Below are 17,242 nucleotides of genomic sequence, written 5' to 3'. Positions count from 1 at the left end.
TGTAGTGTGCCTTGGGGGCTGGGCAGCAGCGTCCCCCTTCCCTGTGCCGCATATCGCAAGGACACTCGGGTACCAAAACGGGACACGTTTATTGACAAATGTAACCGGTACAGACCACGCGTAACAGGGACAGACGGTGCCGGGCCAGCAGCGATGGGGGGACACAGCAGGGGAGCACCGTCCCATCCCGTCCTCATGCTTCCCCATCGGCGTGGCAGGACCTCGCCGGGTGCCGCTTCTCCCGCCGACCCGAAACTGCCTCGTGTTTAACCGAAACTGTCTCTATTTACACAGCCCGGCCCTGACCCCGCGGCCGTCCCCGTCCCCTCCTTCGCTCTCTCCCCGCCCCGGCGCTGCCGCCCCCAAGCCCCACGGAGGGCAATGAGGGGTCCCAGGGTGGGTGGGTGGGGTGAGGGATATCGAGGGGTGCCGGGGGACCCTGGAGGGGGGGGGGGGGGTTCAGACATAGTTCCTCTTGTCGTAGCTGGTGACGGCGGAGCGTGGGGCGGAGTAGGCCACCTTGCCCGTGGGGTACCTGTCGTCTTTGGGGGGGCAGGAGCAGCAGAGCAGGCCCCCCCCCAGCATCAGGAGTGCGGAGGCCGCCCAGCCCACGTAGAGTGAGGTCCCCAGCTCCCGCTTCTGTGCTTCAATCACCAGTGGATTGTAGAAATCCCGGATGATGGTGTTAGCCGACCAGCAGACAGGGATGAGGGTCATGACGCCAGAGAGGAGGAAGATGACGCCAGAGACGATGGTGATCTTGGCTTTGGTGCTCTCGTCCTCCACGCAGCGGGTGCACTGGGCGCCCACAATGGCCACCATTAAGCCCAAGACGGCCAAGATGATGGACACCACCAGCAGGGCGCGGGCGGCTTGCAGGTCCTGCGGCAGCGCCAACATGGAGTCGTAGACCTTGCACTGCATCTGCCCCGTGCTCTGCACCACGCAGCTCATCCACAGCCCTTCCCAGAGGATCTGGGCCGTCACAATGTTGTTGCCGATGAAGGCCGACACCTTCCACATGGGCAGCGCGCAGCAGATGATGCTGCACAACCAACCCAGCACGGACAAGGCCACGCCGCCGATCTCCAGCCCCATCGACATGGTGGATGGTTCAGTGACGCGCTCCAGGCAATGGCAGAGAAGAACCCACGGACCGAGACCGTCGCTGCCACCCGCCGCCGCTTGCAGCCGGGGGATCGGCTTACACCTGTGCGCTTGCTATTTATATGGGCTGGCCCCGGGGTGGGGTTTCAGTGCTGGCTGCTGGACGCTCCTCTCTGCTCCTCCGTCACCATCACCTGCGTCCCACACCCTCCCCTTTGTTTGCAGAGATGGCGCTGGGTAACTAGAGAAGGGTGGGAGGAGGAGAAACGCCACCTGCCACAGCCATCCCCTGGTTTCGGCTGATGGGTATCAGGAAGCACTACCACCATTCTCATTCCCACCAAAGCTCTTCTGTGGACCTGGAAATCCCAAGGATTCACCTTTCCCCCATGGAGGTGCTGGCAGGTCAGGGTTTGTTGGTTTCTGTAGTGTTGTCAGTGCTCACGTTTAACTGGGGTTCGGTGACCGTTGGGCACCTTTGCATCACCGTGCAAAGTGCAACCCCTTCGCCATGCCGTGAGGTTTGTGTCACCGTTCCAGGGTACCTGTGGGTGCTCCCGGCCCAAGCAGGAACCCCTCCAGCCTGGCCTCTCCTGTTCCCACCCTGCTGGGCCGAGAGCACTGTCAGAGATCCTCTGACTGACTGATAAATATCTTTACTCATTCTGCACAAGTCTTGTGACATTGAAGGAAGCAGATAATGCACGTAACCACCCCGGCAGCATTACCCTGACAACCTGAGCTGGCACCTGGCAAAGGGAAAACTATCCCAAGGCATGAGCAATCCCTTTAGACCTGGCAGCAACAGCCCCATGGCTGTGGGGTGCATGTTTCCCCCCCAGCCTTGAATGCCAGGGGTAGTGCCAGTGCTTCCAGTCCCCCTCCCCCAGGAATGCGGTTGCTGGACACAGGCTTGCTCCTACCTGTTCCCTGCCTGCTCCAAAAATCTCTTCTACAACTTATTAACTACTCAAGAGCACGTTGGGATGCTGGCAGCTGGCGTCGTGCAGCTGGGATGGGGCGGGGGAGGGAGCCCTGCAATTGCCTGGCTGTACCCCACAGTACAGTACCCTGACACCCCACAGCCAGAGGGGTTGGAGTTGGGTGCCCTCATAGTATTTTGACAGCAAACAACCAGTGGGGTTATATTTGAGTGCCCCACAGTGCCCTGATACCCTGTATCTGATGGGTCACCTTCTATTGCCTTGCAGCACTCTGAACCCCCATAGCCAGCAGGGTCGCCTCACAGCACCCTGATACCCCATATATGGCTGGGTCAGCTGTTGTCACCCCATGTCACCCAGCACCCCATATCCACCCAACTTGACCTCCAGCCCCCTGCAGCACCCCATGTCTGACCGCCATGCTGTGACACCCCAATACCCCTGTATCCAGCCACTGCCAACCAACAGCATCCTCAAAGTAGCCTGTACCTGGCTGGGTAAGCTTCTGCTATGCCACTGTAGCGTGATCACCTACCTGAATGCACCCAAAATCCCCACACCTGGGTAATACCCAGGGGTGACACCGTCTCTGCTGCTGGGGAGTTGCTGTGCAAGCAGCCCCCAGGGTTCTGTGCCCTTGTTGCTGGGGGCTCTGGGGGTCCTGGCCTTCGGGGGCACCTCGGGGTGGGTGTCCACGGTCCAGTGCTGTCACAGGGACAGTGGGCACAGGGCCAGGCCCGCTGGGCTGCCAGCAGTGAACATGAGGGAGGCTGGGCTGCCGAGGGCCCCACATGTGCAGACAGGGGAGTGCCTGCCGCCCCGGGGTGCAGGAATGCACAGGCACACAGGTGAACACACACAGGGGTACAGACACACACACACAAACCACAAACACACAGACAGGTACAGGTACAGGTACAGGTACAGGCACGCACACACATACGCACACACAAACACCCACACCCCCTCTGCTGGCAGCAACGCCCCGGCATGCAGCCACACACACAAACACATGGACACATAGACACACAGACAGACACAGGGACACACAGAGACAGACATATGGACATATTGATTGACAGACACACATAGAGACTCACAGACAGGTTCACAGACACACAGACTCACAGATAACACACACTCAGACTCACACATACATGCATACATACATACTCACACAGAGACTGACTCAGAGGCAGAGGTGAACAGGCACATTCTGGTGGTACAGGTACACACATACACACCTTCCCCCAGTGCACATGTGGTGGTGGGGCTGTGGGCAGGGGTTCCCCTGGCAGGGCTCTGGGACAGAAGGAGACCCCAGGCAGGGCTGTAGGATGTGGGGGTACCCCAAGCAGGGCTTTCTGGCAGGGGTATACCCCAGACAGGGGTCTGGGGAAGGGGGTTTACACCCCAGACAGAGCCATGGGGCACAAGAGTAGGGGCAGGGTTATACCCCCAGGTCTGTGGAACAATGAGAATACTCAATACCAGGGCATGGGGCAGGGGAGATAACCCACGTAGGAGTGGGAGGTAGGAGGGAGGGATACCTCTGGGTAGGGATGTGGGACAAGGAGGATACTCGAGGTAGGGCTGTGGAGCAGGAGAAGAGTGGGATACTTGCGGCAGGGGTATGGGGTAGGAGCTATTGGGGCAGAGCTGGGGTAGGACAGGGCAGTGAAACACCACAGCCCCTTACCCTGCAATCAGAATCCCACATGCAGCGTCCCCACTTTGTCATCCCAAATTGACAAAAATACAGGCTGTGTCTAGTGTCGTGCCGGCCTGGGGCAGCTGCTGCTGCCTGACTAATGACTGAAGAAGGAGCAAATCACTGGGGTTTCAGGGTGCCAGCCACCCCTGGCAGGACACATTCTTGTGGTGAGCAAACCAGCTCACTGGTGTTTACTGAAGAGCTGAGCAGGGCCAGCGTCCCTGGGGGATTCCTGGGAGCATCCCCACCCCAACTGCTGCATGTCCCTCCCCGGTGCAGTCTCTCTGCACTGCCGCGCAGCTGGGGAGGGATGAGGTATATCCAAGTCCCTCGGGATGGGGACAAAATGTGGTGGCTGCAAGAACTCAGTGGTGACACAGGGACAGATTTGCTCCACTGTGATGCTGAGACTCCAAACGAATATCAAACCCAAAGTGACGGGAGCATCACCAGTTTGGTGTCCCCAAAGGAAGGACACCTGCCCTGACCGGGGGGACACCCACTGCAGCATCCCCCATCCATGCACCCGGCACCCGGCAGCACCCCGGGGGTGCACAGGAGGTGACGGCAGAAACTGCCCCGGGCGCCGCGGGGCCGCGTCCCACTCACGTGCGCGGCGGAGTTGGGGTGTTCCCCGCCGCTGCGGTCGGGAGTGCCGGCGCTTTTTCCCCCGGGGGAGCGGAGCCGGGGCGGTAAATGCCGCCTTGGCTGCTTATATTTCAGGCGCGGGGCTGCTGGCTCTGCCCCGGCCAGGGCACACAGGCAGCCCATTGTTGGAGCCCCTTCGGCGCGGCGGGAGCAGGTGAGGCAGCTCCGAGCATCAATGGCAGCTCTGTCTGCCAGCGGGGCGGGGAGGGGGCTGTGGCACATGGGGGCTGGGGACGGCGGGGGACATGGACCTGCGGGATGTGGCAGGGGGCTAGAGGCTCGCTGGGGGATGCTGGACCATGCCTGGGGTATTCCCACCCCGAGAACTCTGATCGCCTTCCCCAGGGCTTTGCCGTGGCATCTCGTGTCCTCAGAGCATCGCCGGTGGGGACACCCCCATTGCACTGCCCGTGACCCCCTTCCTGATCCATCATCTCCTCCATCCCTTCGCCAACCACCTTGGTAGTGCTTAGGGGTGTTTTCCGTGTTCAGAGCCACTTGTTGCTCAGAAACTGAACAGAGTTTTGACTTTCAGAGCGACTTCAGGCCGAAGGTCCCTTCTCTTCCTGCAGGGACTCCGCAGGTCCCAGCTCGTGGCTCCCCTCCTGATAAGACTTTGCTTTCCTATGACAAGAAACAACCTGACTGTGCATATTTGAGTCAGTCCGAGGGGTTTATGTTGGGCAAGGATGTTTTTTGGGAACATTCAGTCTCTGGGCTGTCGGTAACTGATCCTCGGCCTCCAGCAGGGAGAGGCTGCCCCACTCCTCGCAGGCTGAGAGGGAGGGCTGTTGGCAGTGCCTTACTTGGCAGATGTGAAGCCAGAAATCCCGGTGGATCATCGTTTGCTGGCAAGTCTCACCTGCCTTTTTGGGACCTTGAGGTAGCCAGGTTGGTGGGTCCATGTGTGGGTCCTCAGTCCATGTGACGGGCTCTTGGATCAGTGGTGTGGGGTATGTGAGGTGGGACTGTCACCCGTATCCTGGGTGGGGAGATCCCCAAGTTCTTTTGGCAGGAGATTCATGCCCCAAGTTCTCTCTCTGCGGGGTGTCCTCTGCCTTGAGCAAGGTCAGGGTGACGCAGCTTGTGCTGTGTACCCAGCAGAGTCTCGCACTGTGGTGACACTGTATTTAATATCACCTCCCTGCCTGGGAATGGCCTCACTGCCCAGCTGAGGGGCTGCAGTGTGTCTCCATGCTGGTGAACCCAGGACAAGTGTCAGAAGGTGTTTCTTGATGGATATGCCACGATGGGAGCTCTGCCCTCACCAACCCTCTTAGTACAGTGTAACAGGGATGGGAACCCAGGCTCCTGCACATCCGTCGAATCCCACTGGATTTGAGGCAGGGCATCCACACCTGTCTGGGTGCTGGGACAGGTGCTGGGTGGTGAAGGCTCAGGATGGGTTGAGTGTGTTGAGGAGCCTGTTTTGGGGTGGAGGAGCTTCCTGTTGAGCAAGTGGGCTGTGGTCCCACCAGGACCCGTGCCTCTGCCATGGTTCCTTGCAGGTGACACTGGGGAAAATCTGGGACTGGCTTCCCACAGGATGCACTGGGAATGAGCCCTGGGACAGGGCTGTGGGGCTGGTGTCCATAGAGTGGTTGTCCTGGATAGCATGTCTTGAAGCTCTTGGTGGTCCCACCTTTGCTACACCACCATCCTCGCTCCAAGGGCTCTGGGGTTGGCTGCTGCTCCTCCACACTGAGTCGGTGTCTGTTGGTCCTGCTGTCTGGCAGTGCTGGGGACACAGGGCTGGCAGCGCTGTCCGGGTGGGTGTGTCACTGGGGAATGTGGGGAAGGGCACAGGAGCTGCCCCTGTGTGGCAGCTGCCAGGTGGGATATATGTCATGTTCCAGAATTAATTACAGTAACTGGCTGTCAGAGGCCATGCTGGCACCTACTCTGCCTCCGAGGGGGAGTATGAGCAACTCAAGCTTTGATGCTCTGTGTGCAGGGGAGTCCCTGTTCCCCACCTTGCCATTTGTCTGCATGTGCATATGGGGACACAGCCCCTACGAGCCACACACACACACACACGTGGGCCTGTGCCTCTCTCCAACCCCAAATAATGTGATGGTTACAGCAGCCGGCTGGGAGGTGAAAACCTCAGGCAGAGTCTGGCCCCAGCAGGGATGCTCTGGTGATTAAAGATTGTAGATTAAAGAGAGCCCTTGACAGCAAGGCTCTGGCTGCAGGGTGGACACACTGGTATGTGAGTAATGTGGGTGTTCCAGGAAATCCCCACAAATGAGGGATGGAGCCCGGGCAGCTCCAGCACAAGTCAGGCAGGCAGGACCCTGACCATCCCCTTAGGCTGGGGTCTGCTGTGAGACATGGGTGTCCCCAGCCATCCTCCTGGCACCGCAGTGCATGGGCCACCAGGCTTGTTCCACCACACTGGGACACAATGCCGAGGGACATCCCGGCATGAGCAGTAGCAGCTCCAGAATCACACCAACCAATAAGCACAAATGGTTGGATTGTGATGGTAGCCCCAGTGCTTCAGGAAAACTAGAAAATATTATCTCAGTGCCTCTTATCTTTTCCAGAGGCCCAGGATTAAGCTGAGGTGATGAAACAGTGCAATGTCCATCTGTCTGTCTGTGCCATCTGTCTGGTGACATGCTGCACCTGTGCAGGAGCTTGGAGGGAGAAGGGAGGGGGCCTGTGAGAGAGTCATGAATTGAAGGAGGACAGGTCAGCATCAGTGCTGGCGTTGGTATTGGCATCAGCACTGGAATCAGTGGGTATGGCACTGGGACAGCTCGAGGCCACATCTGCCCCTCAACCCACCCAACCACACCATACAGGCAGAGGGACAAGGGCAGAGCTGGGTCTGAGGGTGGCCGTGTGAACCCTGGCTTGGCACAGGAGCACAGGTGAGCTGGGTTTGGGGTCTGCCCCCCTGTTGCCCCAGGCAGTGCCGTCTCTCCTTCATGGGGAGCTGGCAGCCTCTCCAACCGGTTTGTGGGTCTGGGCGATGACACCTCCTGCCCGAGGCCTAATGGATGGCTGGGAAGTGCTGGTATGGACGCCAAGGAGCAAACAAGAGCCAGTTGTGTCCTGCTGGGCATGGAGCCCAGCAGCCAGAGGGGACAGTGTGCTGCTCCCCTGGCATGGGGCCGTGGGGGGCCAGAGGCTAGGCTGATGTTAGAGCAGTCACCATGAACTGGAGGGAAATTGAGGCATGAAGGTGTGAGGGGACCCCCATCCAAATGGTGTAGCAGAGGGTTCTGGCAATGATGGCAGAGACATCCTAGTGCCTGGACACCTGCTCTTCTCCATTAACATCCCGGGCTGAGCCCCAGTGCTGCCCTGGGCATGTCCTGCCTGCCTGCAGCAAAGGGATGCACTCCTGCACCTGGGTGGCTTGATCCCAGTCCCCTGCGTGGACCTCCTGCGTCTTCCTCCGTGGGAGCAACTGGGATATTAAGTGTCATCGCTGCAGGGAGAAATACAAGTGGAAGAATCCCGGGAAACTGGTTCTACCCCTCCGTCTGGTGCCGGCGGCTGCAGCGTCGCTCCTCCCTCGGCAAAGGCATATAATGCCTGCCATGGTCCCGGCAGCCAGCACTGTGCGGCGGGAGGCGGGCAGGGGAGCAGGCAGCAAGCGATGGCCTCCATGGGGTTGCAGGTACTGGGCATTGCCCTCTCTGTCATCGGCTGGCTGGCTTCCATTCTCTGCTGTGCGCTGCCCATGTGGCGGGAGACGGCCTTCGTCGGGAACAACATTGTAGTGGCGCAGATCATCTGGGAAGGGCTGTGGATGAGCTGCGTGGTGCAGAGCACGGGGCAGATGCAGTGCAAGGTCTACGACTCACTGCTGGCCCTGCCGCAGGACCTGCAAGCCGCCCGTGCCATGGTGGTGGTGGCCATCGTCCTGGCCATCCTGGGCACCCTGCTGGCCGTTGCTGGCGGCAAGTGCACCAATTGTGTGGAGGACGACACGGCCAAAGCCAAGGTCATGATCCTCTCTGGCATCATCTTCATCATCGCTGGTATCCTCATCCTCATCCCCATCTCTTGGTCAGCCAACAGCATCATCCAGGACTTCTACAACCCTCTGGTCTCTGACTCGCAGAAGCGGGACTTGGGCTCGTCCCTCTACGTGGGCTGGGCGGCCTCGGCGCTCCTGCTGCTCGGGGGAGGGATCCTGTGCTTCACCTGCCCCCCCCGCGGAGAGAAGCCCTACTCCGCCAAATTCACGGCGGCTCGCTCGCTGCCTGCCAGCAACTACGTGTAGGAACCGGCGCGCCTGCCTGGAGCCCCCGGCCGCTCCAGAGTGTGGGGACCTCACGGGACACACAACTTCCCCGGTTGGGCTGGGACTGGCCGGGCGCCGGGGCGGTGCGAGGGAGGGCAGACAGAGCCGCCTTTGTTCCACCGGGGTTGAAGCCGGTTCTTTAGTCTCGTTTGAGGCAGAGGACAAGGAGATCCTGTCCTGGCTGCCCGCGGTGGGGGTCCTGCTCCCCCCGGAGCATCCTGCTGAGGCATCTTTTCCGAGACATCACCTGAGCTCCTCCCGAGCATTTCCTGGCTCCCGGTATCGGGGTGTGCCATGTGGGGACACAGGTCCCAAGAACCCATCCCACGGGCGGCACAGGGTTCTCTTTCCCCGCGCGAAGCTCCCCGGGATGTGTCTGTCCCTCGGGGTGGGTGGCGGTGTTGGTGCTGGTAGGGACAGTGGTGAACCTGTCCCATGTGGCCACAGGGACGAGGTGACTCTGCAAATCCCGCAGGATCTTGATGGGTGACAGGAGCTCTCACTTGCCTGTTCCCTAAATTTTGAGTTTGACCTACTTTTGAGGCTCGGAGCGGCCGTATGGAGTGTGATTTCTCGCGGCAGCTCCCCAGGGCGAGGGGCATCATTATCCTGGGAGTGGGAAAGCAGCAGTCGAATTGGGAAAACCAGTCGGGGAGGCGAGATCGGAGCGGGGCTGTGCCCCTGGTTGGGGGCAACTCCCTGACCCGATCCCATCCATCGCCTCAGAGTGGGGTGCCAGGGGCCGGGAGTGGGGTTTCACGGTACCCCTGGCTGTGCTGCCGTCCCTCTTTGTATCCAGCCTTCCCGCATTAAACGGCAGCTGCTCAGACCCCGCTGTGCCTCGTGTTCTTTACCCTCTTCAACACCCGCCTCGGTGGTGGGACAGCCCAGTGCTCCTGCGCCCTGGAATCCCGTCCACCTGAGAGATCACCAAAATCTGTTCTTCGGAGCTTCCTGAGATCCCCGCGCCTGTTCCAGCCCTGGCATCACTAGCCGTTCCCCCCCCCACCCCGGGCCGCCCCAGGGGTGAGAGCGGCTGCTTCCACGGCACGAAGCCTTGGCGGCGCCGGATGCGGCGTCGGATGCGCCGTCGGGGCTGTTCCACCCCTGTCCCACGCCTGACCCGTCGCGATCTTCCCACCCGAGCACGAAGAAGGTGGCGGGCGCCGGCCGAGGCGGGTCGGGGCGTGCTGGCCCCGGGGCCACCCCACAGCCCCCGCCGGGAGCGCCCGGGGCGGGCGTGGGCAGCGCTGGGTGTTTTGCCTATCTTGCTTCCGGCACGGCAAGTGCTCCTCTGGCTTGGGAACATCTTTCCTTCCCACCTCGGTATTTGTGGGGACGAGAGGTGACTCCGCCTGGCTCTGTGTGTCTCATCTGAATCTGAGGGCTGGAGGGCTCCCCAGTCCCTTCACTGGGCACGGGAGTGGTGGAAAATACACCTGTAACCCCGTGGTGTCGGTGGTCAGGTGGGAATGTGAGCACAACGCTCTGTCGAGCATCTCTGGGGTTCCATGGAGCCACCACTTCTCCCCCTGCAGGCGGTCATACATCCATCCTGTTTTGGGTGTCTCGTGTGGCCCAGGTCCCCGCTAGGGAGGGATGCCTGGAATGGCTCCCACTATCCTGGCCCCTGCCTGCCTGGAGCACGGGGGAAGGGGCTGTGCTTTCTGGCCCAAAGGGTCTTTCATGGCCTAGGGGATGTGAAGTCCCAGAGCTGGGTGTCCATCAGGCTCCTGAAGGATAAAAGGTGCTGGGTGAGGAGTGGTGATACAACGGGAGAGGAGAGGCTGGAGAAACCGAAACTGGGACAGGGGAAATGACAGTGAAACCTCTTGCAAGAGCCACAGGGTGTGCCAGGCAAAACTGATACCTGCTGAGCTTGGGGTCATAAAACCCCGGCTGGTCCCAGCCGCCAAGTGTGGCACAGGCACCCATGGGTGGACTCTGCTCCATGAGGGGCTGAGCTGGATTTGGGCTGAGCCAGGGCCACAGAAGTCACGTTACCATGGTGGAGCTGCCAGTATGGCCAATGCGTCCCTGTACCAACAACCCCTCTCCCAGGGATGCTACTGTGGTGACCCCATGGCCCCTTACCAGGATTTGCCCTCTTGGGACTGCTCCCAGGGCTGCTCCAGGATGGTATCGCAGAAGGTGCTGAGCCCCAGACCTGGGATCAGGTGAGCTCTGACCTGTTTCCATTTTTCCTGGAGAGGAGATCCTGGTCTTAAGGGCGCTGTAAGCATGGCTGTGAGAGTGAAGCCAAACCTTGAGCAGGCAGTGTTGAGTGGTGTGGTGGCCTGCCTTCCCTGCCCATGCCCCTGGCACAAGGCTTGTGGCCAAAGAGACTCAGCACCCATGGTGAAATGGGGTGTAGGGTGGGAACTGGGGGATGGCCACCAGGGCAGGATGTGGAGTGAGTGTGGGGTTTGCACTCTGGAGCACTGGGGGATGGGTATGGTGAGCCCCCCATCCTGCTCCCCAAAAGCCATCCCTTCCCTGACACTTGCCAAGTCCTGGGAAGGGGTGATGGTAGAGGCTGCACTGTGGGGACAGTGTAGGGACCAGTGTGATGCATGGGGGCTCCTTCACCTTGGCCTGCTTGGGGCCTGGGTCCTCAGTACCACATGGGTCCCCGTCCTGTCCTGCAGCACTGCCCCATGGCACTCATGTTCCCCATGCTGTCCTGCAGCCATTCCCACCCTGGTGGGGAGCAGGACATACCCAGGTGAAGCCCATGCTGTCCCTGGCTGTAGGCTTTGCCTGTGACACCCATGCTTGTCCCCACAGGAACTGTCGATGGCAATGATGACAATGCAGATGGGAGGACTGATGATGGCCGCACTGGGCTGGCTGGGCTCCATCCTCACCTGTGCCCTGCCCATGTGGAAGGTGACAGCCTTCATCGGCTCCAATATCGTGGTGGCCCAGGTGTTCTGGGAAGGGCTGTGGATGAACTGTGTCTACGAGAGCACAGGGCAGATGCAGTGCAAGGCCTACGACTCCCTGCTAGAGCTCACCTCTGACCTGCAAGCTGCTCGTGCCCTGGTGGTCACCTCCATCTTCGTGGCCTTCCTTGCCTTCTTCATCGCCCTCTCGGGAGCTGACTGCACCCGCTGCGTGGATGACAACAGCACCAAGAATAGGATCTCTGCAGTGGCAGGTGTCATCTTCATCATGGCCAGCATCATGCTGCTCATCCCTGTCTCCTGGTCTGCTAACAGCATTGTCAGCAACTTCTACAACCCCATGGTGCCTGAGGCCCTCAAAAGAGAGCTGGGGGCTGCCCTCTACATTGGCTGGGCTTCCAGTGCCCTGCAGCTCTTCGGTGGCGGTGTCCTGTGCTGCTCAGGATCCCAGTCCCAGCAGGACCCCTACCCTAAGAAGTATAGGGCAGTGAAAACCTGCGGCCCAATGGGCTATGCCATGAAGGACTACGTGTGAGCCGCTGTGCCTAGGTGCCAGCTCAAGACAGAGCACCACCGTCCCTGTCCCACATCTCCATGCCACACCCTGCCCCTGCATTGCCTCCTCCTGCCCATCCCCATTCTGGCTGACCCCCAGCACCATCCCCATATGTGCCTCTCCCCAGGGCAGGCACTATAAACATCCTGGTGCCATCAAGGCTGCCTGGGCTCATTTTGAACAGCGCGGTGCGGGGAGGATGGTAACGTGTCCTGGGGGTGCTGTGCCCTGCCAGCTGCTGCGTTCCAGCACCTGGAACATCCCCATTCTCCCATGGGGATCACCAGTAGCCAGCCAGTGTACTCCTGGCATTCCCTGCAGCAATAAACTGAGGCAGGGAGAGGCTGCTGAGAGCTGAGAGGCACGGGGGGATAGGGGGACACCAGGTGCTCTGAGCCCCCATGGACTAGAAGGGGAGCCCAGAGAAAGGCTGAATGTCCCCTCACAGGCTCCTGGCCACCCACCCAGGAGGGTGTGCATTTCCATCGCTCTGGGAACAACAGACAGCAGACAGACAGCAGGGGCAGGGGTTTATTGAACAGGCCAGTGCAGGGCTGGGGACAGCCACAACCCCCAGCTGCCCAGGAGAGACTGTTGGAGACAAATGGGAAGGAGTAGGACACATACTGATGGGCATAGGGACCCCAAAGCATGGGGGACAAAGCAGAAGGCTGACAAGAGCCATGGGGAGGGCAAGTGTGGAAGATGTGGGATCCCCTGGGTGAGGGACAGGGACAGACACATCCATTGCCTCACACTGAGGAACAGCTTCTGAGGGGAAGGATGCAACCTGTTCTCCAGGAACATGGGAACAGGATGAGCAGGAACAGGTCTGAGGGAAGGGAAAAATGAAAAAAACCCAAATATTCCAGCAAGAGATTTGGGTAAAAAACTTCCCAAGGGAGCAGTGGAGGAGGAAGTGTGGAAGCAGCCCAGCAAGGGGGTGGGGGAACAGGCTGGGCAGGCAGTGCTGGGTGGTTCCTGGGTGGGGAGCAGCCACCAGCTCCCCAAATCCCTTCCAAACTAATTTCCCTGCCCAGACCATTACATACAAAGCTGTGGGAAAATGAGAGATTCAAGCAGCTGTTACGGGATGAAAGGCAGATGTGGCACTTGGAAAGCCTCTCCAGCTGGGAGCCATCTTGGCCTTGATCTTTTGACTCTGGATGTGGAAGGTCCTGCACCTCAGGGCTGGGTCAGTCTCTAGGGAGGATGAGGTATGGGAGGCCACAGGACACAGTGGTGGGAACCCACCTCCAACAGTCCCCAGGTAAAGACTCTGGGGGTGGGAGGTGAAGAAGGATCTAGATTTTGACCGTGAGTGCTGAGATGGGTGAGGTGGAGAGAAGACATCCCAGACTGGACATGCCTCAGAACAGCCATATGATTCTGTGGGATGTCATGGTGAGTGTTGAGGTTTTGGGGTCAATACCCAAATGTCAGAGCTAAAGGTGGTGCCCAGGAGACCCTGGTGAATCCAGGAGACCCTTCCTGTGCTGAGGAACAGACAAGGCCCCAAGCCCTGACCTTGGTGAGAAGGAACCAAGGAAGAGAATGGAGAAATCCCCCCAAAATAGTGTCACCTCCAGCAGCTGCCCTGCTGCAGGACAGGGCCATTTGGCTCAGTTTTATAAGGGGTTAAGTGCTCATGCCCCATCCAGAACCTTGCTAACTCTCAGTCCTCCTCGAGGTAGGGGACAGGGCACTTCTGGTAGATGTAGACCACCCCAGAGATGTAGCCATTGCCCTGGGTGCTCTCCTCCTCGGTGACGGCCCTCTCCCAGTACTCCAACTCCTGGGCCAGCAGCTTCTGCCAGGCTCCGCTCTGCTCCAGCTGCCCAAGCGCCACCTCCAGCTCGGCCTTGTACCGCAGGTTCGAGGGGTTGCTCCTTGTCGTCAGGCAAAGGAAGCCGCCTGCGGGACGGGAGACAGGTAACACACAGGGTGTCCCTCTCTGGGAACGGCATCCTTTGGAAAGGGTGAGGACACAGGCACCGATAGCCTGCCAGGAGTCAGCGGGCAGGGGACAGGCACATACAGGGCATGGACAGGGAAGTGGGCAGGGGATAAAGAGGACAGCAGGCAGAGATGGGCAAGACAGGGGGCCAGTGGGCAGGGGATGGGCAGGATGTCGCGCCTGAGCATAGGCTGTCACACACCAGCACTGTTACTGCCACCTCCTACCTTGTCCCGCTTCCCAGATCTGGCAGTGGGCAGGGTCACGGACCCCGTGCCATCGCCTGTCCCTGGCAATAGGGACAACGCCACGTCCCACCTGTGCCACGGGTCTAGCGTTCAGCGGAGGACCCACATTCACCGGGGGTCGGTGTCCCACCCCATCACCCCGGGGGTCCCGGCGGGGAGCGGAAGCACCCCCCCCCTTACCCGGCTTGGTGACCCGCAGCAGCTCCGGCAGCACCGTGCTCGGCACCTGCCCCTCGCCCAGGGCCCCCACCAGTGTCACGGCGTCGTAGTGCTCTGCGAGAACACGGGACGTCACCGGGGGGACACTCCGGGGCTCCCCCCGCCCGGTGCCGGCCCATCACCTGCGGGACACGTGGGTGTCACCGAGGGGTTCCCGGGGGTCCGCCCCCTCCCGTTACCTGCGGGCGCGGGCAGTGGATCCCTGCCCAGGACGCAGAGCCGCAGCTCCTGGTAGAGCCCGGTGTTCCGTGCCCGCTCCAGCATTCCCGCGCTGCCGTCCACGCCGTGCAGGCAGCGGAACCCACGCCGGTGGAGCTGCGGGGACAGAGACACTGTCACCCCCGCCCCGCCCCGTCCCGCCCCGCCCCGTCCCGTTAGCCCCGTCCTGCCCATACCTCTCGCGCTACGAGCCCGGTGCCACAGGCCACGTCGAGCAGACGCGCCTCCGCGTGGGGCGCGGGGAAAGCGAAGGCGAGAGAGGCGGCGGCGAGATGCGGTGCCCGGTACTCCAGAGCTGCCACATCCTGCGGGGACACGGCGGTCAGCGGGGACAGCCGTGGTCCCCCGGCGCTCCCGTTCCCGCTGTGTTCCCGCTGGTACCTGCTCGTAGCGGGCGGCCCAGCCGTCGTAGAGCCGCAGCCGTTCGGGCAGCGCCGACCCCCGGTGCACAGCGGCCACCCTGTCCCGGACGGCCGCCGATAGTCCCATCCCAGTAGGACTCGGTACCGCCCGGTATCGTCCGGGCCAATTGATCGGTACCGGGCCCTACCCCCGCACCCGTTGATTCTGAGGCTCCGCCCCGGCCACGCCCCCAAATCCCATTGGCTTCGCCTCCCGCTCGCGACTCGCCCCCAGCACCTCATTGGCTTCTCGGCCCGCCCAGGGCACGCCCCCAATGCGCGTTTCGGCAGTGACCCCGCCCAGGACTGCCCATAGAACACGCGACCCCGCCGCGGCCACGCCCCCACGCTCCATTGGCCACCGGTGCTGCCCCTCGGGGCGTTGGGAGCGACCAAGCGCGTCAGGGGGGGAAAGGGCCAGGAGTCCTGAGACTTAACCACATGTCTGAGTGGTGACCAAGTGCTCCAGCGGCGTATCAAGTGCCCTAGGGGGATGACCAAGTCCAGAGATGGTGACATCAAATACCGCTGGGGGCGTGACACCGAATCCCCACGGGGCGTAGCACCAGGAGCCGCAGGGAGCTCCACTGTCTCCCAGCAGTGTCCACAGTTCCTGTTGCTCTGTTACCTGTAGGGGTCAGTTCTCATTGCGTCAGTCATGTCCCAGGCACTGGGACAGTGCCTTGGACAGGTCACCTCCTGCCCGGCCCCTGGCCCCAGCCCCACACGGCCCCAGTGCTGCGCTGTCACCTCCATCCTGCATCGGCATCGCCTTCCTCCACTCCGACCGTCACCCAGCGCGGCCAACCACCCGAACCCTGCCGTGTCCCACTGGGTGTGGCAGTGACAGCCCGGGACTGCCCTCGGGGAGGAGGCCACCCACCACGGGGGCAGCTCCTCATTGTCCTGATCTGCCCATCCCGCCCCCTCGGGGCGGGGGTCATTCTGCGCTGCCCCGTGGGGACAGAGGACAGGAGGGGGCAGTGGCTGGGAAGGAGGAGGCGCGTCATCGCTCCTGCGAGGAGCAGGGAGTTGGAATTGTTGATCCTGATACCTGGCATCAATCCCTACAGGGTTCCTTCCAGCTCGAGCTGTGTCACGAGTATATAACCTAGGTGAAGTTTGGCTTTTGCTGAGAGCAAGAAAGCCTCGAGAACCAGCACGATGCACAGAGAGGGACAGCTGTCACCTCCAGATCACAATTTTCTGGAATGCCTGATTCAGGCGCCCAACATTTGTGAGGTTCCGTATCCAGCTTTGTTATCTCGAAGATAGCAATATCTCGAAGATACATCCCTGGGAGGTTACTGCGGGAGTCCCTCCTTAAACCAACTTTTGGTGTCACAGCGAGGACGAGGGACACGCTCTGGGACAAGCCACAGCTATGCCCATCGCCTCTGTCTGTTTCCAGCAGCGAATTAGTGACGGATTCAGCTGTTAATTTATGACGGGAAGAAAACACGGTGCCCTGACGGAGCTGGTGGCCGCCCCGAGGCCGCGTTGGTGGCCTCGTCACCTGCTCTGTGGTCCCCATGTCCTCCTGCTTCTCTGTCCTTCCCTCCCTGAGGACCTGCCCGCGGTCACACGCGGGGACAGCTCAGCCCGGCGGCCGGGCAGTGCTGGCCCGGACCCTCGAGAGGGAGCCCTCCACCCGCGGGAAGGACCCCTCGCCCCGCCGGGCTCCGGAGTCACGCCCGGGGACGCGCTCGGAGAATTGCTGGTGGAGTGGCCGAGGATAGTCCGGGGCTGGGGGGCGGCCAAGGCTTGGCTCCGTGGCAGCAGGGACCGTCCTAACCATCCGAGGACACAGGGATGGCTTCCGGGCGGTGTCCGCGGGGGCTGCAGCCCTGTGACAGCTCCTGCCACTGTTCATGGGCATTTTGTCCCCTTTGCTGCCACCAGTGTGGGCCCAAACCTGTCCCTCGTGCTTGGCGTACCCGGAAGAACTGTGGCCTCCAGCAAGGACTCTCACAGCCTCCTCATGATTCCCATCAGTAACCGAACCTTCCTTTACAAATCAGTGCCAGGATGCACCACCAGCCCTGCTCTGCTGGCCCTA

At 61.1% G+C, this 17,242-nt stretch overlaps 4 protein-coding genes across 4 annotated transcripts; 2 read left to right on the top strand and 2 right to left on the bottom strand.

The window, feature by feature from the left end:
• Window positions 1-459: 459 nt before the first annotated feature.
• Window positions 460-1,104, bottom strand: LOC134052497 (claudin-3-like). Its single transcript, XM_062506965.1, has one exon. It carries the CDS (start codon window positions 1,102-1,104, stop codon window positions 460-462), a length of 645 nt encoding a protein of 214 aa, XP_062362949.1.
• A 6,922-nt stretch (window positions 1,105-8,026) lies between these two features.
• LOC134052498 (claudin-4-like) lies at window positions 8,027-8,656 on the top strand. The gene has a single exon (XM_062506967.1). The coding sequence runs from the start codon at window positions 8,027-8,029 to the stop codon at window positions 8,654-8,656; it is 630 nt and encodes a 209-aa protein (XP_062362951.1).
• Window positions 8,657-11,473: 2,817 nt separating this feature from the next.
• LOC134052505 (claudin-4-like) lies at window positions 11,474-12,118 on the top strand. The gene has a single exon (XM_062506982.1). It carries the CDS (start codon window positions 11,474-11,476, stop codon window positions 12,116-12,118), a length of 645 nt encoding a protein of 214 aa, XP_062362966.1.
• Window positions 12,119-13,814: 1,696 nt separating this feature from the next.
• On the bottom strand, window positions 13,815-15,271 carry METTL27 (methyltransferase like 27). The gene is made up of 5 exons (XM_062507248.1): window positions 15,164-15,271; window positions 14,959-15,087; window positions 14,743-14,878; window positions 14,525-14,617; window positions 13,815-14,053 (listed from the first exon to the last, which is right to left on the bottom strand). Exons 1-5 carry the CDS (start codon window positions 15,269-15,271, stop codon window positions 13,815-13,817), a joined length of 705 nt encoding a protein of 234 aa, XP_062363232.1.
• Window positions 15,272-17,242: the final 1,971 nt, after the last annotated feature.

This window comes from Cinclus cinclus, chromosome 22, assembly GCF_963662255.1.
Source record: "Cinclus cinclus chromosome 22, bCinCin1.1, whole genome shotgun sequence".
In the NCBI taxonomy this organism is placed as follows: Eukaryota; Metazoa; Chordata; class Aves; order Passeriformes; family Cinclidae; genus Cinclus; species Cinclus cinclus.
This window is presented reverse-complemented; position numbering and strand designations above follow the sequence as displayed.